General features: G+C 33.2%; 1 protein-coding gene and 1 long non-coding RNA gene across 4 annotated transcripts in view; one reads left to right on the forward strand and one right to left on the reverse strand.

Annotated features, from left to right (window-relative positions):
- LOC138701757 (nuclear factor NF-kappa-B p110 subunit-like) overlaps positions 1 to 23,784 on the reverse strand; it is a 116,192-nt gene that overhangs the window by 84,641 nt on the left and 7,767 nt on the right. For all 3 annotated transcript variants that reach the window (XR_011332682.1, XM_069828985.1, XM_069828984.1), the window contains exon 5: positions 22,509 to 22,650. Coding sequence is in view for 2 of the 3 variants with exons in the window: in XM_069828985.1 (XP_069685086.1) it covers positions 22,509 to 22,650 (142 nt within the window). In the remaining variant the exon portion in view is untranslated. The remainder of the gene's footprint in view (positions 1 to 22,508; positions 22,651 to 23,784) is intronic.
- Positions 4,302 to 23,784, forward strand: part of LOC138701759 (uncharacterized) — a 33,846-nt gene continuing 14,363 nt past the window's right edge. Inside the window, exons 1-2 of the long non-coding RNA XR_011332683.1 lie at positions 4,302 to 4,651; positions 17,225 to 17,395. This is a non-coding gene — a long non-coding RNA (uncharacterized lncRNA). The remainder of the gene's footprint in view (positions 4,652 to 17,224; positions 17,396 to 23,784) is intronic.

Here is a 23,784-nt window from a genome sequence, read left to right on the forward strand (position 1 = left end):
GCCAATATAGAAAAAAATCTGAGCAAATTCATTCTTCATATTATGGGCAAAAATTATACAATCAGTTTATTAAAATAAATCCAGACTTAAATAACCTTAATATTCAGTTTGAGAATTAAATACTATAGGCCTATTTCTTTGAATTGAAACTGTTCATTATTTAATTTTTTGTGTACATGTATTTTTTCTATTCTTTCTTTCAACTAGTGCTTTTTTCAGTTTCTATTTAAAATAATTGTAATTATATATCACTTAACTTTTAGTATTACATTATGTAATTGAAACTCCCTCATCCAAGAGCATACCGTCGTTGTTGCTGCAATAACTCCTATGTGACATATTTATCGATTTTCAGATTTTTGCTCTAATAAATAACTTAAATAGTGATACAGAAAATAATAAAATCTCCTATATGTAATTATATTTCTTTCTTCGAAAATATAAGAATCGACAATCTCCTTTGTACCACTGCCATAAAATGAATAAATGTGTTTTTCTTCATCCTGAAAAATTTAATATTTTGCACATAGGAATAATTGCAGGAACAACGATGATTTGCTCTTTTTGGTGTAAACTGTATATTTTAAACATACAGTCTATTATGTAATTTCAATAAATGCAGTAGTTCTAGGAGTGAACACAACAAAAGAAGAGCTTCTTTTGAAACAGGGTTATAGCCGAGGGGTTCATTTCATGTATCAAACTCTGACCATGACATAGAGCAGTGGTTCCCAAACTGAGGGTCGTGTAAAGAGTTGAGAGGGTCGCAAGACAATTTACAAAATAAAACAAAAAAAACCGCCTTATTAACTAACATACACTTACTGTGTGTTCAGAAACATAAACAACATTTAACATAAGAATAAAAAAAGTTTCAGTAATTAGGCCTATACTCAAAACTAAAAAATTATTTTATTAATGTGACAAATGTGCCAGTTTTTCAGAAATAAACCCTCAAATCTGGGACTCTGTTTTCTGTACACAAGTTAAAGTTCAAGGAGATTTTCTTCTGATGTCAAGTCTAGACGAGAAATTTATTTTTCATAAATATGAAGTTGCAAATATTATAAAAAATGTAAGAGCTTCTTTTGGAAGCTCGAGGTATTCATGGCATTCTCTTCACCGAAACTGGTCTAAACTCTGCGAAAAGGTCTTCTTTCAACATTCCATCAGTAGGTACATACATAGCTATTTAAATGGATTTTCCTTCATTTTTTTTTTTGTTTTTTTTTTATTTAGTATCCATTTGTGACTTGTATTGTTTTTTTTAGTGTCTTCCCAAAAATACGCAAAAAGTTGTTTAGGATTGTGCAAACTTAGTTGGATGTTCACAAAAACAAACTCAGTATTTGTCTTATAATGTAGCTAAATTTTCCACTAGTTTTTCTATACAATGGAATGAATCACATTCCTTTTAGTCCACCGGAAATCAACTTTATTTGTAAATCCTTCGATTTTATCCCTGGCTGTTATTATTTTAACATCTTGGCATTGCAAACTATTATTCAAAGTGTTTAAGAATTCGAAAATATTAGCAAAGTACTAGAATGTGTGTTCATGTAATATTTCGTATCACTGTTGCACTATATTCTTCTGTTTTGATCGTTCTTTCGATGGTACCCCTTATTTTGAGTAAAATTATAGTTCTTTTCGATTTTACAGAGATTTGTATTTTCTGAATGGGGTTAAGTACCGTACCATTTCGGTAGTGGGGGTCATATACAGAAATCTTGCCCGGAAGTGGGTCGTACCTTCAAAAAGTTTGAGAACCACTGACATAGAGGAACCATAAAAATTGTACATTCGGCTATTTTAAAAATGTCTGTGGTGTTTAGCTGTATCTAATCTCTCGGTAACTCAAAAACAAGCTCTAGATAGGCCCCTTAGTCTGAAACAGAGTCGACTAGTTGGCACCGGCATTATAGGTGAAGAAGTGGAAAAACACTGACCTGGATTCTTTCTTTTTTAGAATACCGTTTCGGATAATGTCGTTTTGAAAATTTCTTGGAGTTCTTTTACATCGGTCTAAAATCTCGAGAAAAAAAAAAGGCCGCTCACACACAATACTAAAAAAAGAAAATGTAGCAAAGCTTTATCTTTCGAATATCAATTTTAAACTTAAAATAAGTCAGAAAAAAGTAGTTACATCTCAATTATATTTATAATTACACCAACAACGTAAAAAAATAATTACTGGATAAATTTACAATGCTGGGCACAAATTTCATGTTCTTAAAATCTCCCCTATCCACAATATCATAACAACTGTACTAAATTGCACTGTTCAGGCAGGTACTATATAATATATAAAAGTGAGATGTTAAGAGGAGTTGTGTGGAACTTTATTTAAGTTACACAGCTGCAGAAGCACTCATCAAAAATTCTGATCACATGCATAACATGCTAGTAACATGTCACACAGAAATTAAATTGAACTAAACACCCCAGACATTACATGTGTAGATAATAATTATAAACAAAATAAGAAATGAAAATGCTGATTCAGTAACGAAGATGAATAAGACTGTTATTAGACTTACAGTATTAACATAATTAAACCCTAATCTAATTAAATGAAGCAAGCACCTACTCTGCTATCTTCTTCAGAGTCTTCTTGATTGGGGAACTTCATTGCCGCAGTTTTCTCTTTTCAAATTATTATTCCAAATTATCAGAATAACTGTAAGACTGCAGTGAAAGAAAAAATTATCGAATTCAAAAACAAAATATTTAATAAATTATTGACAAAATTCAAATTCAATAATTATCACTAATGATATTTATGTAACTTTCTCGTGTAAGTTTATGATGTTACTGATAATACAGTAAAATTTTAAATGAAAAATTATTCATATATACGAGTAGGCTACATTAGTAAATCTTAAAACAAAAGAAATAACAAAATTTGATAGTGTGATAATGAGAATTAAATTATTTAAAATCAAAAAGCAAAAGAAGTTTAATACAATCTAAGAGCATAATAATGAGAATTATATTATTTAAAATAAAAATAAAATAAAATATTATATGCTTTCTGTTTAGTCAACAGTTCGAAAAATTTGTTGGAACCTCTAATAAGGCAGCACTCATGTGACAATTGTGTAGTGTGGCCAGTATCTTTCCCCCTCATTTGTATACATTACTGACTAGTAACATTATTTCACTAATCAGACTTTAGGAAAAAAAATTGTTATTTCAAATCAGAAAACTGAAGAAATAATAAAATCTGGCACTATAAGAATTAAATTATTTAAAATCATAGAACAAAAGAAATAAAATCAGATTGTGTAAAAATGAGAATTAAATTATTTACAATGAGAAAAAAAAGAAGTAATAAAATCTAACAGCATAATATTGAGAATTGCATTATTTAAAATAATAAAATCTAAATCAGAATTAAATTCTTATGATTACTTACACGTATGTTGTGTATAATTAATATGTAAGTAAAATGTTTTTAATAAGTTGAGATCTTATCTCATTTAGGCCTACACCATTAGTGTATTAACAACAACTTGGCACATACTCTAGCTTTCGAGTTACTTTACGCAAATTTGAACACATACTTTTATTATATAGTAGGCAAGTAATTCACTTAGGCATAAAGCCCTTGTAGAAACAGTCCAAACCAGCCCAAGGGAAAGCAGTTGCAAACAGTAGCATGGGATGATAACAGACCAATCAAGGAAAGACCTGATGCTGCTGCTGCTGATGATGATGATGATGATGATGATGATGATGATGATGATGAATTCTAAAATGTGATAAAGGTATGTTGTATAACAGATAAAGGAGGTAGGCGAGATAAATTTGTAATGTTAAAATATTCAAAAACAATGAGGGGAAACTACAATATTTCTACTGAAATTTTAGCAGTTGAAATACATTAATAATATAATTAAACAACAATATTACTTTGTGTCTAAAAATCGAGAAAGAATAATAATTGAGCACTTTTCTGATGTTTCGATAAAAAAATATATATATATGTTATATTTATTATTATTATTATTATTATTATTATTATTATTATTATTATTATTATATAGGCCTACTCTTGTTATAAGCAATCAGAAGATTACTATCGACATGTTAATGTGAAATAACAGAATGCTATGAGGGCGAGGCGAATCTGTTGGAAGTAGAGAAAGTTACATAAATAACATTAACTGTAAAATAATAAAAAAAAAACATGTTCAAATTTATGGCTTCTTGCATAGCAACTTTAAAATCAATTCTTAAACAAATGATTTAGAACAAGCAAACTACAATTTCATTTCAAAACAATGATAAAGAATTACATTAGAGGAATGAATATGAAAATATTTATCACGTTAAAACCAAAGTATCGCAATTCACTTCTTAGCAACGGCAGTTAACAACGACAATATCCTCTTCCGTTTGAGCTTGATCATTAAAATGGATTCCACGCAGAACTGTAGCTCAGTACACGACACAGGCGCAACCTTCCTCTTCGGCGTCTCAGAATAGACTGAAACAGTCTCTGGGACTGACCTTGTCAAGCCGTGCATGTTCATGAACATACGCGTACATGCAGGGTCTGTGCCAGCACCTATTACTTTGTGCATTATCTGTCATACGCAGTCTCTGCAAAAGGTCTGGCTGAAACTGACAAGGATCTTCACCTACTGTAAGTCAATAATGGCAACCATTTTTAATGACATGGCGTTTCCACGTAGCAAGAAGGTAGGCCTAATTATAAAGTCATCATTATTGTAGATGTAAGAGAATAACAGAATTGGTGCCAGTTGCAAATTCAATGGGCTACAACAATAATAACAGAATTCATGCTACCTGCATTTTGTTAGCAATTAAAATGAAATTTACAAGATGGAGACTGATAGATAGCCAGTATGCTAAAAGCCACTTTGCGGTAACACGGATGCTAATGAAAACGTGTTTTTGGGGGGAAAAAATCTTAACAATACTTTATATTCTCAGTAGGCTAAGATAAAAGACTGAGAACCATGGGATCAGGATCTCACTTATCGCTTCTGCTCCCAATTTTAATGGATTCTTCTGATGTTGTAGGGCAATTCGAACTTCTTATACAGTTCCTCTTCTGTATCGTACTTCTCATTATATTTATTGCTTTATTTTTTTTAATAACGCCGCGCGTATTGTGGTGTGTATCCATTATGACATAATAATAATAATAATAATATATATATATATATATATATATATATATATATATATATATATTCAGGATTCTACAGCTACTGCCATCTTCCTGTGCCAATCCTCCAAAGCCTTCTATCTTGTACGTCTTCAGTCTTCGCCCATTCTCATCAGATGACCAAACCACTTCAAACTTTTACCTTCTATTCAATTTAACACTGTCTCTTCAGCATCCATTCTATGCCTAATTTCTTCATTTTTAATGTGGTCCAAGCGGGAGACTGTAGCACTATGTCTCAAATAATCCATTTCTACGGCCAAAATTCTTTTTCTATAATATGCATTCGTTACCCATATTTTACTTCCGTAGTTTAATACAGATTCAACTAACATTTTTCCAATATATTTTTTTATATCCTTCCAAAGATGTTTATCCTACCATATAGTATTTAAACGTGTTATAATTTTTTTACTTTGTTCAATTCGGTTTTTTATTTCCTCTTCGCCAATACCTTCTGCTTTAGTTATAATTGTACCTAGGTATTTTGCCTGGTTAACTTGTTTAATTTTAATTTCATCATCTATAACAATATTATCACTACTTTTAGTATTAATGGCCAAATATTCAGGCTATAATAATAATATATAAATTAAATAAGTTACTGTGAACTGAAATAGAAGATAAACTTTCATTTTCTTATAATCCTTTAATGTAAGATATCTGGACTTTATTAATAAATTATATGGTTTAAGGAAATTTATATGTATGAAGATCATTTCATAAATAATGCACAGATTGGTAGAACCGTAAAGTGGATGACGCAACACCATTGAAAATTACGTCGGTTGCAGTTGAAGGATTGAGAAAGAAGCATGTATGTTCGTTTCAACCATAGTATACTCTGTGTTTAGGTAACGAGAGTTAGAAATGGAGCCTACATGTGGTTTGGGTACTGTGACGATTGAAAACCAATGATAGAATTTCCACGTGGAGTTTGTGGTGAACTTACAGTGGACCATAACAAAGTTTCTCGTTGAACTACTCGTTTTCGTGATGGTCCTGTCAGCAAGTTTGCAATGTCCAGACATTCCTGCTTATGTTCAGCAGTCAGCGACCCATCGCATAGAAATTTTTCTCTTCTTCAAATTCTTTGTTAAAATACGGAATACTGAATTTGGTGGAATCTTCGTAGCTTCTGAAAGTTCCTCACATGTCGCAGGACGAGCATCTTTAAGAGCATCTGCCACAAGTTTGTGTGTTGAAGTTTTCGACCTTCCTGGTCTTGCATCATCACCTAAGCTGACACGAAAACGAGTAGCCTAACAAGAATCTGTACAACGGTCCACTGTAAGCTCACCACAAACTCCACTCCGCTGTGGATTTCTGCGAGGTTTTGCCACATCAAGATTCAATCTTTGATCTTCAATCTTCACAGTACCCGAGACACATGTAGGCTCCATTTCTAGCTCTCGTTGCCTAAACACAGAGTATGCTATGGACGAAACCAACACACATGGTTCTTCCTAATTGCAACTGACGTAACTTTCATTGGCGTTGCGTCATTCACTTCACAGTTCTGCTAACCTGTACATTATTTATGAAATGACCTTCGTAATTAATTTTTCACAAATTCACAGAAACAGTTATTCATTTATTTTTAATTGCTTGTAATATTATTTTGCTATTTTCAAAAACTGATATATAAAAGTGATAGAAATATTAAAATGTACTAGAGGTTTATAACAAGTACATTACAAATTATTCGAGTAATGAACAGTGTCATGAAAGTGAATCATTCCAGGGGAAGTTGTAAAATATTAAACACATTCATTAGCATGTACAAGGCACCTTATCTTCACAGTCCAGTGGCAATGTGTGGAAAGAAGCTAATTCCTTTTTGACCATTGCCCCTAATTGACACATTTGGCTTTTAAACTATTTGTGAGAGTACATTTGCCTCTTTATCAACATAAAAGCACAATTTTTACAGAAAAATAAGTCGATATATTTTCGAAATAGCTTTACATTAATTTTACGATGAATTTCTTTTCCTGAAGTTTTCAACTAGAAACATAATTTGTATGTACTAATTAATCTCTCTTAAACAATCTTTCCACGATCATATGGTTTGCACCATTTCATTTTTCACTTCAGATAATGTGAATATTAAAAAAAAAGTCATCAGAGCAGAGTTTGATAAATCGTCTTTGTGTTTTTAATTATTTTTTCAGTAAACTGTAGTTAATGTGCAATATTCCTCAATGAATTGACTTAGGCTTGAGGAGTTCTGGCACTAAACAGAGAAATGCAAGCAAAATTTTTTTTACAAAAGTTAAATTTCAGCTCCTCTAATCACAATTTTTGTCTACTATCTACAAGAATTTCATATTACAGGTGCCTCCACTTGAAAATACTTTTCATGCTACTGTCAAACTAGAAGAATAATTCTGGAAGATATTATCAAATGCATCTGGAGGTGTCAGCAACCAATCAATAAAATTAGTTGTGAAGATAAATTAAATAAATAAGAAGTAATATATCGCACCCTTAAAATAATACTGTTGTAACTACAACAAAGTTAGTTCTGAGTAAATCCAAGATAAACATTTAAAAGTTGTATGAAAAATCAGGATTACCAAGTATCAGTGTGAGTCCTGCAGACTTTGCCCTTGAACTTAGAGACATGACAGTTCTACTATTTGATAGCGGATTAAATAAAGACCACAAAACTGCCTGTAACTCAAAATTCAATTTTTGAGAGTTATGATAGTATTATTCTACGAGTGTGATATAAGACACATTTCATGCCCACATAAATCAACGTCAGTTAGTATAACCACCAGTTAAAATTGCCACCTAACCTCTGATTAAGCATTTTTATGGTGCACTGACCTCAGTTTGGACTTAAATAGGAGGTTAACCACAGTAATCTCTAACCAGCCATATTTGAGCAGTTAAAGGAGATAACCAGTAATTAGTAGAGCAAGTAAAACAAAATGGCGGCCAGATCCACAGGTGATTATTTCGAAGACGATTATTATTGTACAGTACTTGGATTACTTGGATAGAGATGATGGTGAGCGTGAAGTTTCTTTAGTGTAAAGAGAGAAATTTTACGAGGAATTAGGGATTTCATTTATCAAAATCTACAGTTTCATTTCTGCTGCAACAAATAGAAAACTTGAAATAACTCAGAAACAGTTGTATTTCTGCTATGGATCGGCAGCTTATACTGTATTACAATTCTATGCAACTGTTATTTTCTGTACTTTAAAAGGGAACACTCGAATATCTCTTTCTCCATGAACGAAGATAGGTTATGGATGGATCTTAGAATAAGGCACAGTTCCCTGGTGTAAATGGGGTCCTGCATCATACACACATTACTACAAATCTTCTGCATCCTTTTCCTTTATGAATATTTTTTTGTTGGTTATTTAACGACGTTGTATCCACTACTAGGTTATTTAGCGTCGAATTTATGGATATTCTATCTTTTTTACGTTATATATTTAAATCTAGTCTATCAATACTTCAACCTCACATTGAGCTATAATAAATTTTTGCATTCAATTTTACATTTTGTACGATTTTAACCTAACAGCACTGAAAAACAAATAAATGCAACTCGCAAACATAACAGTACCCAAAGGCAAATAAATGCAAGGACACGTTCATTTTGATATAGGACGGAATAAGAACAGTCATTTTTAGACGTTGACTATTATCTTCACAGACATATGGATGCTTTTCTGTAGTCATTTTGTAGACACAGTGTACCATCATAGACTTTACTCTGGTTAAAGGAAATGTCAGCTAACCACGTCAAAGTAATCAGTGATTATGAATGGTGCACAGAAATTACATTTTAACCAGTTACTGTTTAACCGTCATTTCATAACCTGTGATTACTGTGATTTTAATCGAGGATGATACACTTCGCCATCAGTGTTTAAAAAACATTACATTAACAGCTCTTCAATGTACTAACACAAATTAAAACCTCACCATCAGAATGATGCTTTTAACTACCCCAACTGTTTTACCAGCTTCTATCATTCAGCTCACAAGGTAGTACCAAAACAATATCTTGGAAATTCACTGATCACTATCATTAATTGTTATTACATTAAAAATAAAAAATGAAATGCATAACTTTATTTGAAAACATTCCAAATTAATTAATTACTGTGGTATCATTTAGGATTTCCAGGTGAAAACATGTCGCCCCCTTGTATACATTTTTTCTTATACACTTTTGATCTATCTCTGAATTTTCTAGTAAGATTATGCATTAGGACAGCTAAGAACTATGGCACCTGGAAAATTGTTTGAAAACTTCTTTTGCACTTTCACGACAAAGTCACTGAGTACATGAGAAATATAATCATTTAACGTTATACATACAAAGAGCAGCATTAATTACAATTACACAATTCTTCTCGTGCTGATTGGAGATCCCACAGGAAACTTAAAAACTTAACTCCCTCAACTTGTGAGTCCAACTGTCTTGTGTTTGTCTGTATGTCACTTCAGGCACTGAACTCAGCCAGAGTGAAAAGTGAGAGGCAGATATCTGAAGCCTACATGCAGTAATATATGTCTTCAATAACATATTATTAAACAGAAATCTTTTGCTACTTTCAATCCTGATCTAACCCATCGAAATTTTTCCTTTAGAGGAGTAATAAAAGGTAAAAACAAATCTCCACACTCTGTAACAGCTGTAGGAAAACATATATCGAGAAATTCACTCCATAAAAAGAGAAAAATTACGCCAGGTAATATGGAATTTCCTTTGTATATGTAAAAAATGTGTGGATGTCAGAGGTTAACATTTTCAAGATAATTTTTGTGGCTGACAAAAGCCTTTAAATAAAGCTATTGTGTTTTATTTCTATTTTTAATGTAATAACAATTGTGGTAATGATGTGTGACTGCCCATGAGAGTCTTATGCACCAAGTTGCAGGATACATGATGGAAGTCAGTAACACAGGTGCAGGCAATTAAAGGTAAGATCTTGTTTTTGTTGTTTTCTAATGCCAGGCGTTTGACGATAAAGTCATTTGACCTCTTGCACTCCAATATTTTTCAAAGATATTATCATGATCAGCCAATGAAGCACAGATTTTGAGGTGTTCCGAATCCATTTCTTGGTTTGAGTTGCACAATGGGCAGTTAGGGGACTGATATATTCCAATTCTATGCAGGTGTTTGGCCAAACAATCATGGCCTGTTGCCAATCTAAATGAAACTACAGACGATTTTCGTGGTAAATCGGGAATTAACTGTGGATTATGAAGCGGAGAGTTCCATTTTTTCCCTTGAGATTGTTTTATCAAATTTTGTTTGTTGAAGTCTAAGTACGTAGATTTAATAAATCTTTTCACAGAGTAATACGTAGATTTAGTAACAGGTCTGTAAGCAGCAGTGCTAGCTTTCTTTGCTAAAGCATCTGCATTCTCGTTTCCCAGGATTCCACAATGGGATGGCATCCATTGGAATACAATTCTTTTATTGAGTGTTTTTAATTGAGATGTTTGAGATGAAGGTGTATGTCTACAATCATCTACTTTCCTAACGTAAAAAAAAAAAAAAAAAAACTGGTAATAGACCTGTAATCTACAATAACTTTAAACAGTTACATAATTTTTTACATGATGGGTAAATTCACGGAAATATTGATGTCAATAAATTTCTCATTAAATTAAATTTGAATAATTAATCTTTGATATGAGAAACTTATTTACATGTACTTTTACATCGATATCGTGTTCATGAAGATACTGGAGCTCAGAAAGAGCACAAATGTAAAAAGTTCATGTTTCAAAGATTGCTTACATGCAACAATACAATACATAAAGCTCTTTTACTTTAAAAGGCTGAAAAACACTATAACATTACACGTAAATCAATAACACCTAATGGTACCCGCAATAAAGGGTGAATCAATAATGTCTCATACACACTATATGTAACATATGCAAGAGTAAAAGAAAAGGGATCCGGATGAAGAACAGAGCAGGCAATAACAATTTTAAAGTTGAATATTAAAACAGGGACATAATATTCAGGTTTTACTGCATGAACATTACTGAAACCTTTCATTAAATAGAGTGGTCAGAGTCTGGCTTGTGAGTGAACACAAAGTCATGCAGGATACACACTGTCACAAAACAGTGAAAGATAGTAAGCAAAACACCACTCCGTACAGATTCACTGAGAGATAGTGCTGTAAAAATTCGTATCCAAGTAGGCTACATTACATGGTATTCCAGGAGTTCTGATTACATTAGTGAACTCAAAAGGCGGAAAATTCACATTTCACTAATAATTTGAAAGTGTTAGTTTGAGGGCTGCCAAGTTTTTTTAGTTTTTAATGAATACAGTCTCAATCCAACAAATATTGTCTATTAGCCATACCGCACCTTTATCAGAATACAGCGAACCTTTTATGTTAATTAATTGGAAAGTGATATTCATACTGAATTAATACTCCAAAACCAAAATAATTGTATTTTCCAAAATTTCCATTAATCTCACCCAAGAGTACAAATCAATCTCCAATAATCTCCACCGACACCAATATTAAAAAAAAATGATAAAATTAATCTCCATAAATATCTGCCCCTGTGTATAATACGAAATTCTTGTAAATATACGTATAGAGGTTTCATATACAGTCTCATCTCAATTACAAATTAAATTTCAAGTCGTTGAAATGTTCGTTACTAATGATGATGTAACATTCTATACATATCTGTAACAAATAGTTGAGATTATAGTGACCATACGCTTTTTAATTTATACTCTAAGACAAATCCAGGTAGTTACATTACGCCCATTACCGGGTTTGAAACCCCTCTCCCCTTGTAGTTTAAAAAAAATGACATATTTAGATTTGAGTTCCATCCCCTCCCCCCCTAAATCGTTTTCTCTTCTCTAATTTTTCACTATCAGAGTAACAAAATTTACATCGACATAAGACATAGTCTTCGTACCCCTTCTTCAATATAATTCCTGTGCTTGGTGCTGCGGCACATTCGAATTATAACAATGCTATCTTTATTATACAGAAACCTATTGCCTAGTACCGACCTTGTAATAAAATGAAGCCGACGCAGTATGAAATTTAACTTGTTGTTTGTTAAAAATTGAATGGCTGTGAAAAAATTACGTTTCAAAGATTTTGTAAGGATATTCATGGATATGTTAGTTTTAGAACACAATATAATCACAGTCTAATATATACAGTCACGAAGCTGAATACATAGTAAATATGCATCTATGGATAGTTGCTAACCACTATGATCGCTACTATCGCCTCATTACAGGCAATGCGAAATAGTACCTGCACAGTCTATTGTTCCTAGCACTCTCATAACTCAAGCTTCGTGACTGTATATACTAGACTGTGGTATAATATTAATAAATGTACCATATAATAATAATAATAATAATAATAATAATAATAATAATACATAAAATTTAAAATACCGATAATGTACATTGTAAACAATTTTAATAATGCCCTCCCCTTGACAAAATTCTGCTTACGCCACTATGCCCATCTAAACGTGTTTATAAAAACAGTATCTCCTGCTTGCTGAAGATACTTGTTTCATTATAACCAAAGCAAGAATTAAACAAAAAAGGCCTTGTTTGTACTACCTACCATTATCAGTTCTGACAATTTCACAAAGTGATGGAAAATTCCTGGAAAACTGAATATTTTATAAGACTTTTATGTCATTGTAAGCTTACGCAATATCTAGCCTTTAAAACATGTTACGAGTAAGAACTTAATATTTGTTCACTTTACACACACCAATTTGTTACTGCGCAAAATGAACCAGTGTAACAATACTTCAATGATATGCAAGACAAGTGTAATATATTGAACTCCTTCTTGTTAATTCTTAAACGAACACCGAAGATTTAATAATTACACTTCTTAAATTTTTCTAATTTTCTGAACTTAAAATCCATTTTAACAACAATAAAATATTATGAAATACCCAACTAATGATAAACAGGTGATTATTTTGATCTCCGCAAACATTAAGAAATGTTCTCTTTGAATGTTAAGAGTGTGTATTCAGATATAAAACAAAACAGCCTAATGATTAAATTATAATTTTTCTGTGTATGTATCCATGATTATATTTAACTTAAACAGTTTTTTTTTTCTTGCCTGAATAAATATGATTTTGGTACTTAACTCGTTATTTCTTTCAATTCTACAATTATTCTTCCATCAAGAAGTAAAACATAAGTTTGGCTCTTTTTCTTAAATCATATTTTGAAAAAAACTAATTCTGGGATACGCCCATCTTTTACCAAACCTTTCAATTGTTCTACAGAGTTGTTATAAGTACGACGTAGAATTGCACATCACTTTAGACAGATATATAACACTGTGAAGAAAGAAGAAACTTTGGAAGCAATGTTTAGACTAGGTAGCCCTTAAAAAAACATACATTTAGTAAAGAGTCCGCCGAGTTAGCTCTGTGGTAGCCGGCCTGGGTTCAATTCCCGGCGGGGTCAGAAATTTTCATGTAAAATTTATACCTCGGGACTAGGAGAGATGGCGGTGCACAACTTCTAATCACTAGAATGTGCACCAATATGCCTGGGTTAAATCCCAAATCTCTCCACAGTGCATATGAAGAGAAGGCATATGTCACTGTTGATAGTGATTCGTCTGTCGGATGGGGACGTTAAGCCTGGTGGCCCCCTTGGTGCTATTCGACAGGAGTAGGCTACGTGCCAGCACCGGGTTTCCCCTTCTCCCTTCCTCATCATCATTATCACTCATTCCAGGCACTACACTTACACATACACTCACCCTAGTACACGACATAACTCACATATACACATCATGTACAGTGTGACCCACCGAAGTGGTGTACAACTAGAAAATGGGTCACAGTTCTGCCATCTATCCACAGTATGCGGAACCCGAATCACGCAAGTGAAGTGGTGGGCATTGGATACACACATTTAGTAAAGACGAATTGAAAGGAAATGACATGCTAAGTAAACCTTGAATGGTCATTATCGGAAGAGTTTCTGATTTGCAGTGGTCTGAGATATGAGAAATCTGCTCTCATCAGTGATATTTAATCTTGTTCTGCAAAAGACAGTTAGAGCTATCAGAACTAATCCTGGATATACGAGTATTATCTACAACCACCTAACTCAACACTTAGCATGTAGCCATCACAACAAAAACAAATACAGCATTGTTTAGTGTCTTACAGGAGTTTAAGGAGGAACCAAGGAGCTCGAGTTGAAAATAAATAAGTTGAACGCAAAATATAATGATATTCTCTGTAAAGGCTGTAGAGGGATAGAGAAGTGTCCAGTTCTAGCAATATAAATTTGAAACCTGTACGAACTGTAAGTATTCAAGTTTCACAGTAACCAACAACAATGACATAACACCCAAAATAAGAGCACATATTAGAAAGAAATGTTACAATGTATTCTGTAAGCAGCTCTCTTTATACACTTTAGAAAAACACTGACATTTGATGCTTTAACCAGGTCTCAAGAAATATTTTGCAAAACTATATAATGTGGTGTATGCGAGCAAAACTTGGGTACAGTAAAATCCCTCATATCCGGCAATACCAAAACAACGGCACTTTTGCTAGGCCAAAAAAAAAAAAAAAAAGTCATTCATATAAAAGGGAAGAGTCGGACGAAGATGCTAGTGGTTTTTATGGATCGCACATCCCGCATATTGTTTACTCCTTACACTGCATAAAAACATGGACAGAAAACCCTGTTATGTCCCTGGAGTAGATCTGGTAGCATCAGTAAGCATGCGACTTGGGTCTTGCAAACAATGCACGGAGACGATATCTTTAAATTTACCACTTTAACTCGTCCATTTCGAAGGAGTGTTGGATGAGTCTAAATAGGAAAATGTGAAATTCTCTGTTTCTACAGCGCATAAAAGTTTCATTCAAGTGACAGATAGTATATATAAACAAGAAAATATTAGAGATATGTTAAAGAGGTTCAAATCATCGAGCGCTACTTCATTTTCATAGTTGCGACATTGAATACGCTGCTCTTCACGTCACATGGCCGCTATTTAAAATTTTAAAAAGAACCAATTTCGTTCAACTTCTCCACAGTGAAGACATGTCATTCTCTTTTCTATTTATCTAACATAAAATCATTTGAAAGAAATTTCATTACACACCAATATATTGTATTTTTTTTTAAATTGGTTGGAAGTTTTTCTAGAATTTCCTGCAAGTCTTTCTGTAAAAATTGTTGGATGGTTACTGTGAAAAGGATTGACCTTAACTGTGTCTGAGAACTGGAGGAGCTGATAAGAGTGAAATGTCTAGAGCAGAAAGAGATCTCTTATATGGCAGCACATTTTCTCAGGTCTGGTGGTAATCTCAAACATTTGTCCTGTATTTTACACATCACAAATATTTCTAACAACTTTTTCATATGACATGATATATGATTGTTTACTTATTTATAAACAATTTCTAACCCTAACAGTGTCTCCTATTGTTTGTTATATAACTTGCACATGGTAAATATAAAAACATATATATCTGGGAAATCACTGCTAAACTGGCAACATTTTTAAATACAATCTTCTTTTCTGGTGGCACTACAGTCCTCTAGAGAACCCTGGCTTCTTCAACGATTTTTTTCCATTCTACACGATTCTCTTCTAATATTACGATATCCAATACTCTCTGCTAAAGATCCTCCTTCACTCCATCCAGTCATCCAGTTTTAGGCCATAATCCACATTGCCATTTCCTGTCCAACATACTTCCTGTTTAGCAATAATGTGCTTTTTTAGTTTTTAAGTTGATCTGTAAGTAATTTTGTAGCTCTTACGCTACTATACAATGTTCTAACATTTCAGCTTCATATCCAAATATCCTTTTCGTGCTCACCATATTCCACATTGCCATTTTCTGTCCAATGTACTTCCTCTTTAGCAATAATGTGTTTAGTTTTTTAAGTTGATCTGTGAGTAATTTAGTAGCGTTTAGGCTACCTACTATACAATGTTCTAACATTCCAGATTCATATCCGAATATCCTTTTTGTGCTCACCATATTCCACATTGTCATTTTCTGTCCAACATACTTCCTGTTTAGCAATAATGTGCTTTTTTAATTAATGTGTGAGTAATTTACTAGCTCTTAGGCTACTATACAATGTTCTGACATTCCAGATTCGTATCCGAATATCCTTTTTATGCTCACCATATTCCACATTGCCATTTCCTGTCCAATATACTTCCTGTTTAGCAATAATGTGTTTTTTTTTTTTTTAATTGATCTGTAAGTAATTTAGTAGCTCTTAGGCTATTATCACCATGCTCTCATGGTTAACATTCGGCAGGTCTTTGAGTGGCTTCGTGCATAACATTCGGCAGGTCTTTAAAATTTAAATGCATTATTGTTTTCAATTTCTTATGTCGCCGCTGAAATTTAAATGCATTATTATTTTCAATTTCTTATGTCGCCGCTCCAATCACTCGCCTCAATTTCAATATTGCAGCCAATAAGCTGCTTCCATTATTAAATGTCACCTACGGTACTTGTCTAATCCACGTGGACTAAAGCGAAGTTGCAATGTCTTGTGCTGAGGACGAACATTAAGGATGTGATTAAAAATTATTATTAAAGAGTTATTATTAAGAGTTAAGAATGTCAACGTACTCGTATATGAAATAATAATAATAATAATAATAATAATAATAATAATAATAATAATAATAGCCATTTAACAATATAACAAACTAGTGCTTATTCTTATCGAGGAAGTAGATGTGACAACGTGACGCTTAGAGTGAAACCTACAGAGCAACAATCGGTCAGCAAAATTATGTTTTACAAGCACACCACACGTTATTGTATGATGCCGACATGTTAACCATGAGAGCGCGGTGATAATACTATAAAATGTTCTAACATTCCAGTTTGTATCCGAATATCCTTTTTGTGCTGTCCAAATTCTCGCCATATCTTTTCCCATATTTTACCTGGCTTGCTTTTATTGAAGTTTTGTAATTGTATTTATTTTAGGATGTGGACAATCAAACCTATGCACAACCCTCAACCTGAGGGATCAGACTGGCCTAATTTTCGATCACGATTTTCTTCTTCTAGCCTCTGAAAATCCAACTTCAATCACTGAAAGGCAGCTGGTTTTGGTCTGCCCTGGGTATTTTATTTCCCTAGTATCTGTCATCTATGGTGAGTAAGTTTTAAATATACAGTTTCATATTAGATGAGTAAGCTCAACAATAATAATTTTAAGTTAAATTTATGTACTTTCACTTAAAAATGAGTTTTATACGTTTTGCAGAAATTAAGCTCCTTATCATGTTGCAAATCATATTACTATTTACAGGATATTTTCTTGTTATTCACGAGACGCATCTAAATGAAATAGTTTATATACAGTATGATGATATTATTAATTCTCTGCTTGTTTATTATTTATTAATAATGGAGAAAAATTCGCTTCGGTGCAGGAGATCGAACCCAGGATGCCAGTTAATAAATAATAACCACAACAGGGAATTCTGTAGGATCAAAAATTAATAATAATATCATCATATAGGCTATTCGTCTAACAGTACATAACTGTTGATTCCCGGCTGCCCAAGTTACTCATACATATCAGTGCGCTTCTGTATTATAACATAGTGTAATATATCATCGTTGTTCCTGCAATAACTCCTATGTAACATATTTATCGATTTTTGCTTTATTAAATAACTTAAATAGTGATACAGCAAATAACAAAATCTCCTATATGTAATTATATTTCGTTTCGAAAATGTAAGAATTCACAGTCTCCTATATACGGCTGCCATAGGAAGAATAAATGTGTTTTTTCTTCCTAGTGAAAAGTTTTATATTTTGCACATAGGAGTTATCGCAGGAATGACGATGACATATTGTCCAACATGGAGTAGCCCAAAATGGGAAAAAACCAAAGAAGAAGAGTTCGATCTGATGCCGTGGATTGAGCTTCAGCCTATGCTCAGTGGTAGAGGAATCAGTGTGTAGAACTGGGGGTCCCGTGTTCGATCCAGGTATCAGATATAATTTTTCTCAGTTATTAAGAAATAGTTTAATATGGATCCAAATTAAATTTTGAAATTTTCTTATCCAGATTCCACACAAAAGGTGGTACTCTATATAATCCCACACAAATGATATTCTCCATAATACTTCCGACATTTGACTTCATTTATGAACTGTATGGTTTAAGTAGATATAGATTATTAATTTTTCACAAATTTACGAAAGGCAGCTATATGTACATTGCAATTTTTCCTAATATTATTTTTATATTTACGAAAATGTGCATTTAAATATCATAGATTAATGGTTTATTGTAAAAAAAACTAAACATATCCCTTCCTTTTCATTCCAAGTCTTTCAAATGTTCTTTTAATGATTCGGCCATATGTAAGCAAATGTTATTTACATGTGAGTGGAAATTATTCTGAACAAGCAATCTCTACATAGAGTGGAAGTGAAGTAACCCTGCAGATTTTCAGAGTGAATAGCTCATGTTATATGTAATAAAAAAAACTAATACCATATTGATGGAAAATTCATAGCTTTCTAAAAAAATGTTTTTTTTTATAGCTTGGACGGTTTTCTTGTAAATTTAATCTAAAAACCACAAATTTCAAGTCACTGAACGATGCAACCAGAATGCAATGTTGTAGCCGGAGAGGGAGGCAGTTCATGTAAACTGAGTTCACTGACCTCTTACATCTGTATTACGAAAAAAAAGGGGACTGTGTTAGCCGCAAGGTTGCCAGATTGCTGGAACTTCCAACTTAATCTTCTAATTAACTGTGCATTTAATCACAAAACGTAATATGGTTTTTATTCATTCAAGTATACCCTATCGACTCTTTCCGTCTGCATGACTATTTCACTTCTACCCTCTATATTCTCATTTAAAGACTTCACCGTCCTCTATTGAATATTGTGTATTCAATGATTTTGTGTAGTCATCATGTAAATACTATTAGTGAAAAAAAATTCGTTCTGGTACTGGGCATCGAACTCAGGACCCTCAGTTTGGTATGCTGAGTGCTCTTAATCAACTGAGCTAGATCCTGGGTTCGATTTCCAATGCCGGAACGAATTTTTCTCCATTAACAGTATTTACGTGATGACCACTAAAATTGTTGTTGAAAAAAGCCTATCAAGTCATTGAAATACGCAATCCTGTATGTATGACATTTATGTCTAAAATGCAAGTGGTAGGCCATCGACGATATGAACGAGGAGAGTTCAGCCAGAGCTGTGGATCAGATCCTGACATAGCTCAGTTGGTTAAGAACACTCAGTGCGCCAAGCTGAGGGGTTCTGGGTTCCATTCCCAGTGCCGGAATGAATTTTTCTCCATTAATAGTAAGAATAGTAACGAGTCTGGTTCTTCAGTACCTGGTCTCAGCCTGTCTTTAAAATAATTCACAAAGAAAAGTAGAAATAATCTGCATATTAAGAGGTCTAAACTTCTCAGCACTAGCGACTTCTATGAGTCATGCTCTAGAGACAGAGCAAATAAAGGTAAAGGACCGGAAAAGGGGGGGGGATACATGTTTTCGAAACTCAGTTATTTGGGGACATAATGGGTTCCTCATTTCATTTCCCTCTTCAACTTATGCAAGAAATAAAATAAAAATTCCCGGTAAAATGTTTTTGGAGTAGATTTCGAGTTTATAGCTATGTTTGTTTTGATATCAAATAAGGACTCAGTAATTTTTATTTAAAATGATTATAGCTCATGTGCATCAATCCTGGATCAATTGACTTGCAGATCTAAACAATGAACAAACTCTAACCAACATTATATCAGTAGGTGAAATCTCTATACACAGATGAACACCACCAAAACTAGCTTTCCAAAATCAAGGATAATGAAAACGTGTCTTTCCGTAAAAATATGAAACACAATTTTAATTTTATTAAATACTGAAACTCTAAATCGCGTCATTTTAAGACATTGCCTGCAATGTACCACATATTGGATCTTATGAACAAGAATGATGGTGATTAATATTGCAATGATGGCCGTTTGTACACTACAAATTCCACTTTCATTTACTGGAATGTGAGTCAGTATCCAAGAAGAATAACTGAAAGTGAAAGCTGTGACTAAAAACGAATTTATCACGAAGAAATTCTTACTGAAACAGACCATAAAACCTCATTAAATAAAATTCTACAGGGCTGTCACTGTCCTATTTTTAAGACAGATAAGTGAAATCAAAATGACTTCTTCAGCATGTTTTGTTTACATTATTAGTAATCTCACAATATTCTCCGAAAGCCCTTCCCAGTTATGGAATCTTTTATCTTTGTCACGTGTTCTAAACGATTCCATCCACCTATCTGTGATGAACATAATGTCAGTAAGAGAATACTATAACTTCATCTTCTCTTTGACCATATTCTATATATAACCATGCAGTTATTCACGTTTTAATGAGTTTCATGTCAAGTGATCATTAAAACTAAACCTCACGAATTGAAATTGAGGCTAGAGTGATAATTTCTAACATCGCTTCCTTCAGAATGCATGTAAAGCTGCAATGCTCATAGGTCTACAGCATATAAAAGAATTTTGTTTGTTAATACAGTAGCGGCTCGTCGTAAAGAAAATAGGTGAAGTGCTGTTCACATACACAAATGCATGAACAGTTTTGTTAATATAATGAGTAGGCCTACTATTCGTAAACTACGTACAATTTTACTAGTTGCAGAGCACATGCAAACAGGAAAATTAATTTATTTCATACAAAGTCAATCCTCCTATCTTTTAAAGCAGCAAACCTGTCGATGATGTCTTCATAAAATGTCTGAGTTTAACTGAGGGTGAACAGTATATCTCTATGCAAAACTATGGGGCTAATGATGAAAGTCTCTCCTGTGATGCAGCATTCCGAGTCAAATTTTTAATCTTTTCAAACAGAAAAGCTTATTTCATCGGAATATTTTTAAGTTATTTTATATAACTTCTCTAGTGCTTTTTAAAACAAAGAACAAATGGAATTTCAGGACATCCAGAATTTAAAACATCTTTTTCATCCTCATATTTAAGTCTACAAAACGGCATTTCTAATATATTACAAACCGTGCCACTTTCGGGGTACATATTTCGCACTCATTTATCAATATTTTCTACGTACTGGTACCTAAGTATTTGCATAATAGCCCTATAGTGATTAAACATACAATATACACTACGATGTAGGATTAATACACTATATACACTTATCACTAATATACTGGTACTCTAAATACATTAAATAATAAGTTAATAAGTACTAAACTACAATTGTAGGCCTACATTTACGTGTGCGTTAAACATTCAAGTACAAGAGCTGGAATAAAACTGGCAAACTCATGAGAAGAAATAATACCCGCAGTGGAAAACAACTTTTAAACTTTACAAATGTATGTGGCGTGCATTCCTGATAAAATAACATATAGCCAGCTAATTTACTGCTGCAGGGGTGGCTGCTTAGACACAAGGAATGAGGATACTTTTCTCGAGTCAGGTAGTACATACTGTAAAATTTCACAGCCTTTCAACAATAGCCCCGGCTTTGGAGACTAGCTTCAACCCTTCTCTATTATTAGTACCGTTAGATTTGCAAACTGGTTACTCCACCTACAAGCCTGACAGTTCTCCGTAACTGAAAGACTCAGAAACACACTTCACTCATACAATCTTTCTTTAGTGCGTGACGTCACGTTACCATGGAAACCAAGTGCTGTATGAGAATGGGAGCCCAAATAATTTCACCTCTACAGTATTGCAGGTTCTAATAGACACCGCTCAGCGCTCGTAACAGTTCGCATTATTCTATTCAGCAGACGGTTACAGGTACTATTTATATAACTAAACACTGTTAATAATGACTAAAAATAAAACTTTTTTTATTTTAGAAATACGGAACTGGTAATAACTAAAATTAATTATTAATACGAGATAAAATTGTTTTTTACACGTAAATAGGTGAAGTGGCACTTCACCTACTTCACCTGAATAACCGCCCCTGTGCTAATAAGAGATCACTATTGGTGTTTGTCACTCACGTCAAATTTTCATTTTGCTACTCACTAAAATTATATGTAACTCCATCATTCTGAGTAATGAATTCGTACAGATTCTCCTATCTCGAAAGAGGGAATTTAACTCTAACAAGCTAACACAAATTTAATGCAAAGAGGTCTTGGGTAAACATAAGTTGGAGCAATGTGAAATCACAACCATCACGATGATGACGAGAACAACAACGATAATAATGATAATTTTATGACTTACATTTATTTCATCCCGTGTGGATAAGCTGGTGATGTTCACATTACGACTCCGTAATAATTCTAAGTGACGTAACCTTTTCTTCTTCACCAATTCGTCAGCAATGTGTTTCTTGGCTGTATGGATTATGCCCATGCCTTGAAACCTGTAATAAAAATCATTACTTTAAGTTCAGAACATATTTGATTCTAACCAAAGCTTTCCAGTATTTTCCATATTAATTACATCATAATGTCTTGCTTGGAAGATAAATATAGAACATGCAAGCAAATAGATTATTTTGCATAAACTTCTTTATTCCTCACTAGCAAGAGAAACATACTGTTCTATCAGAAATTATTATATTCGTATGGCTATAAAAATAAATTAAGAGAATTCGAACACTTAACTTAAAAGATAATTATGTTTACTATAGTCTACTATGTAAGTTGAACTTACATTTATGCCATACGTGACTAATGACATTTAAAAGTGTAAACTGGTGATAATCAAGTTAAACATAAAGAAATACGAAATTCATGAACATTCATAGATAGTTTGGTACCTTGTAGTATATCTGAAGACAGTAATATTTCATGTTGAATCTTTCGTATACTACTTTTAACACTAGAATATAAATAATTGATTAAATGGCGATCTTACTCGTGTTAATTGTGTAAGCATGTGCAGCTTACAGCTGTTTCGGTGCTTCTTCACACCATCCTCAGAGCCTACTAGATCTCGGCGTCATCTCGAACTTTGCTGCCTGTTGTGTGGGTGCGTTCGATTGTTGAAAAGTGTTGAAATGTGGTGTCAAATAGTGTGTATGTTCTGAAATTGATCTTAACTAGGACTATATGAAATATACAGACACACTAAAACACACCCTGATCAAATTCTCAACACACAGATCAATTTCAGAACACACACACTATTTGACACCACAACACTTTTCAACAATCGAACGCACCCACACAACAGGCAGTGAAGTTCGAGATGACGCCGAGATCTAGTAGGCTCTGAGGATGGTGTGAAGAAGCACCGAAACAGCTGTAAGCCGCACATACTTACACAATTAACACGAGTAAGATCGCCATTTAATCATTTATTTACAGTAATATTTGCTATAGATTTACATGAATGACAGAAGATATTCCTTTTTCAGACACAAAAGTGCTTAGATTTCTCGTCTTATGTTGAAATACTGCTCATACCGCTTTAATTGACATCTGTAGTACGTGTAATTCCATTGTTGAAGGTCTGTCGTTATTATTTTTTTTATAATACGTGACATTTTGCC

The sequence above is a fragment of the Periplaneta americana genome, chromosome 6 (assembly GCF_040183065.1).
Source record: "Periplaneta americana isolate PAMFEO1 chromosome 6, P.americana_PAMFEO1_priV1, whole genome shotgun sequence".
In the NCBI taxonomy this organism is placed as follows: domain Eukaryota; kingdom Metazoa; phylum Arthropoda; class Insecta; order Blattodea; family Blattidae; genus Periplaneta; species Periplaneta americana.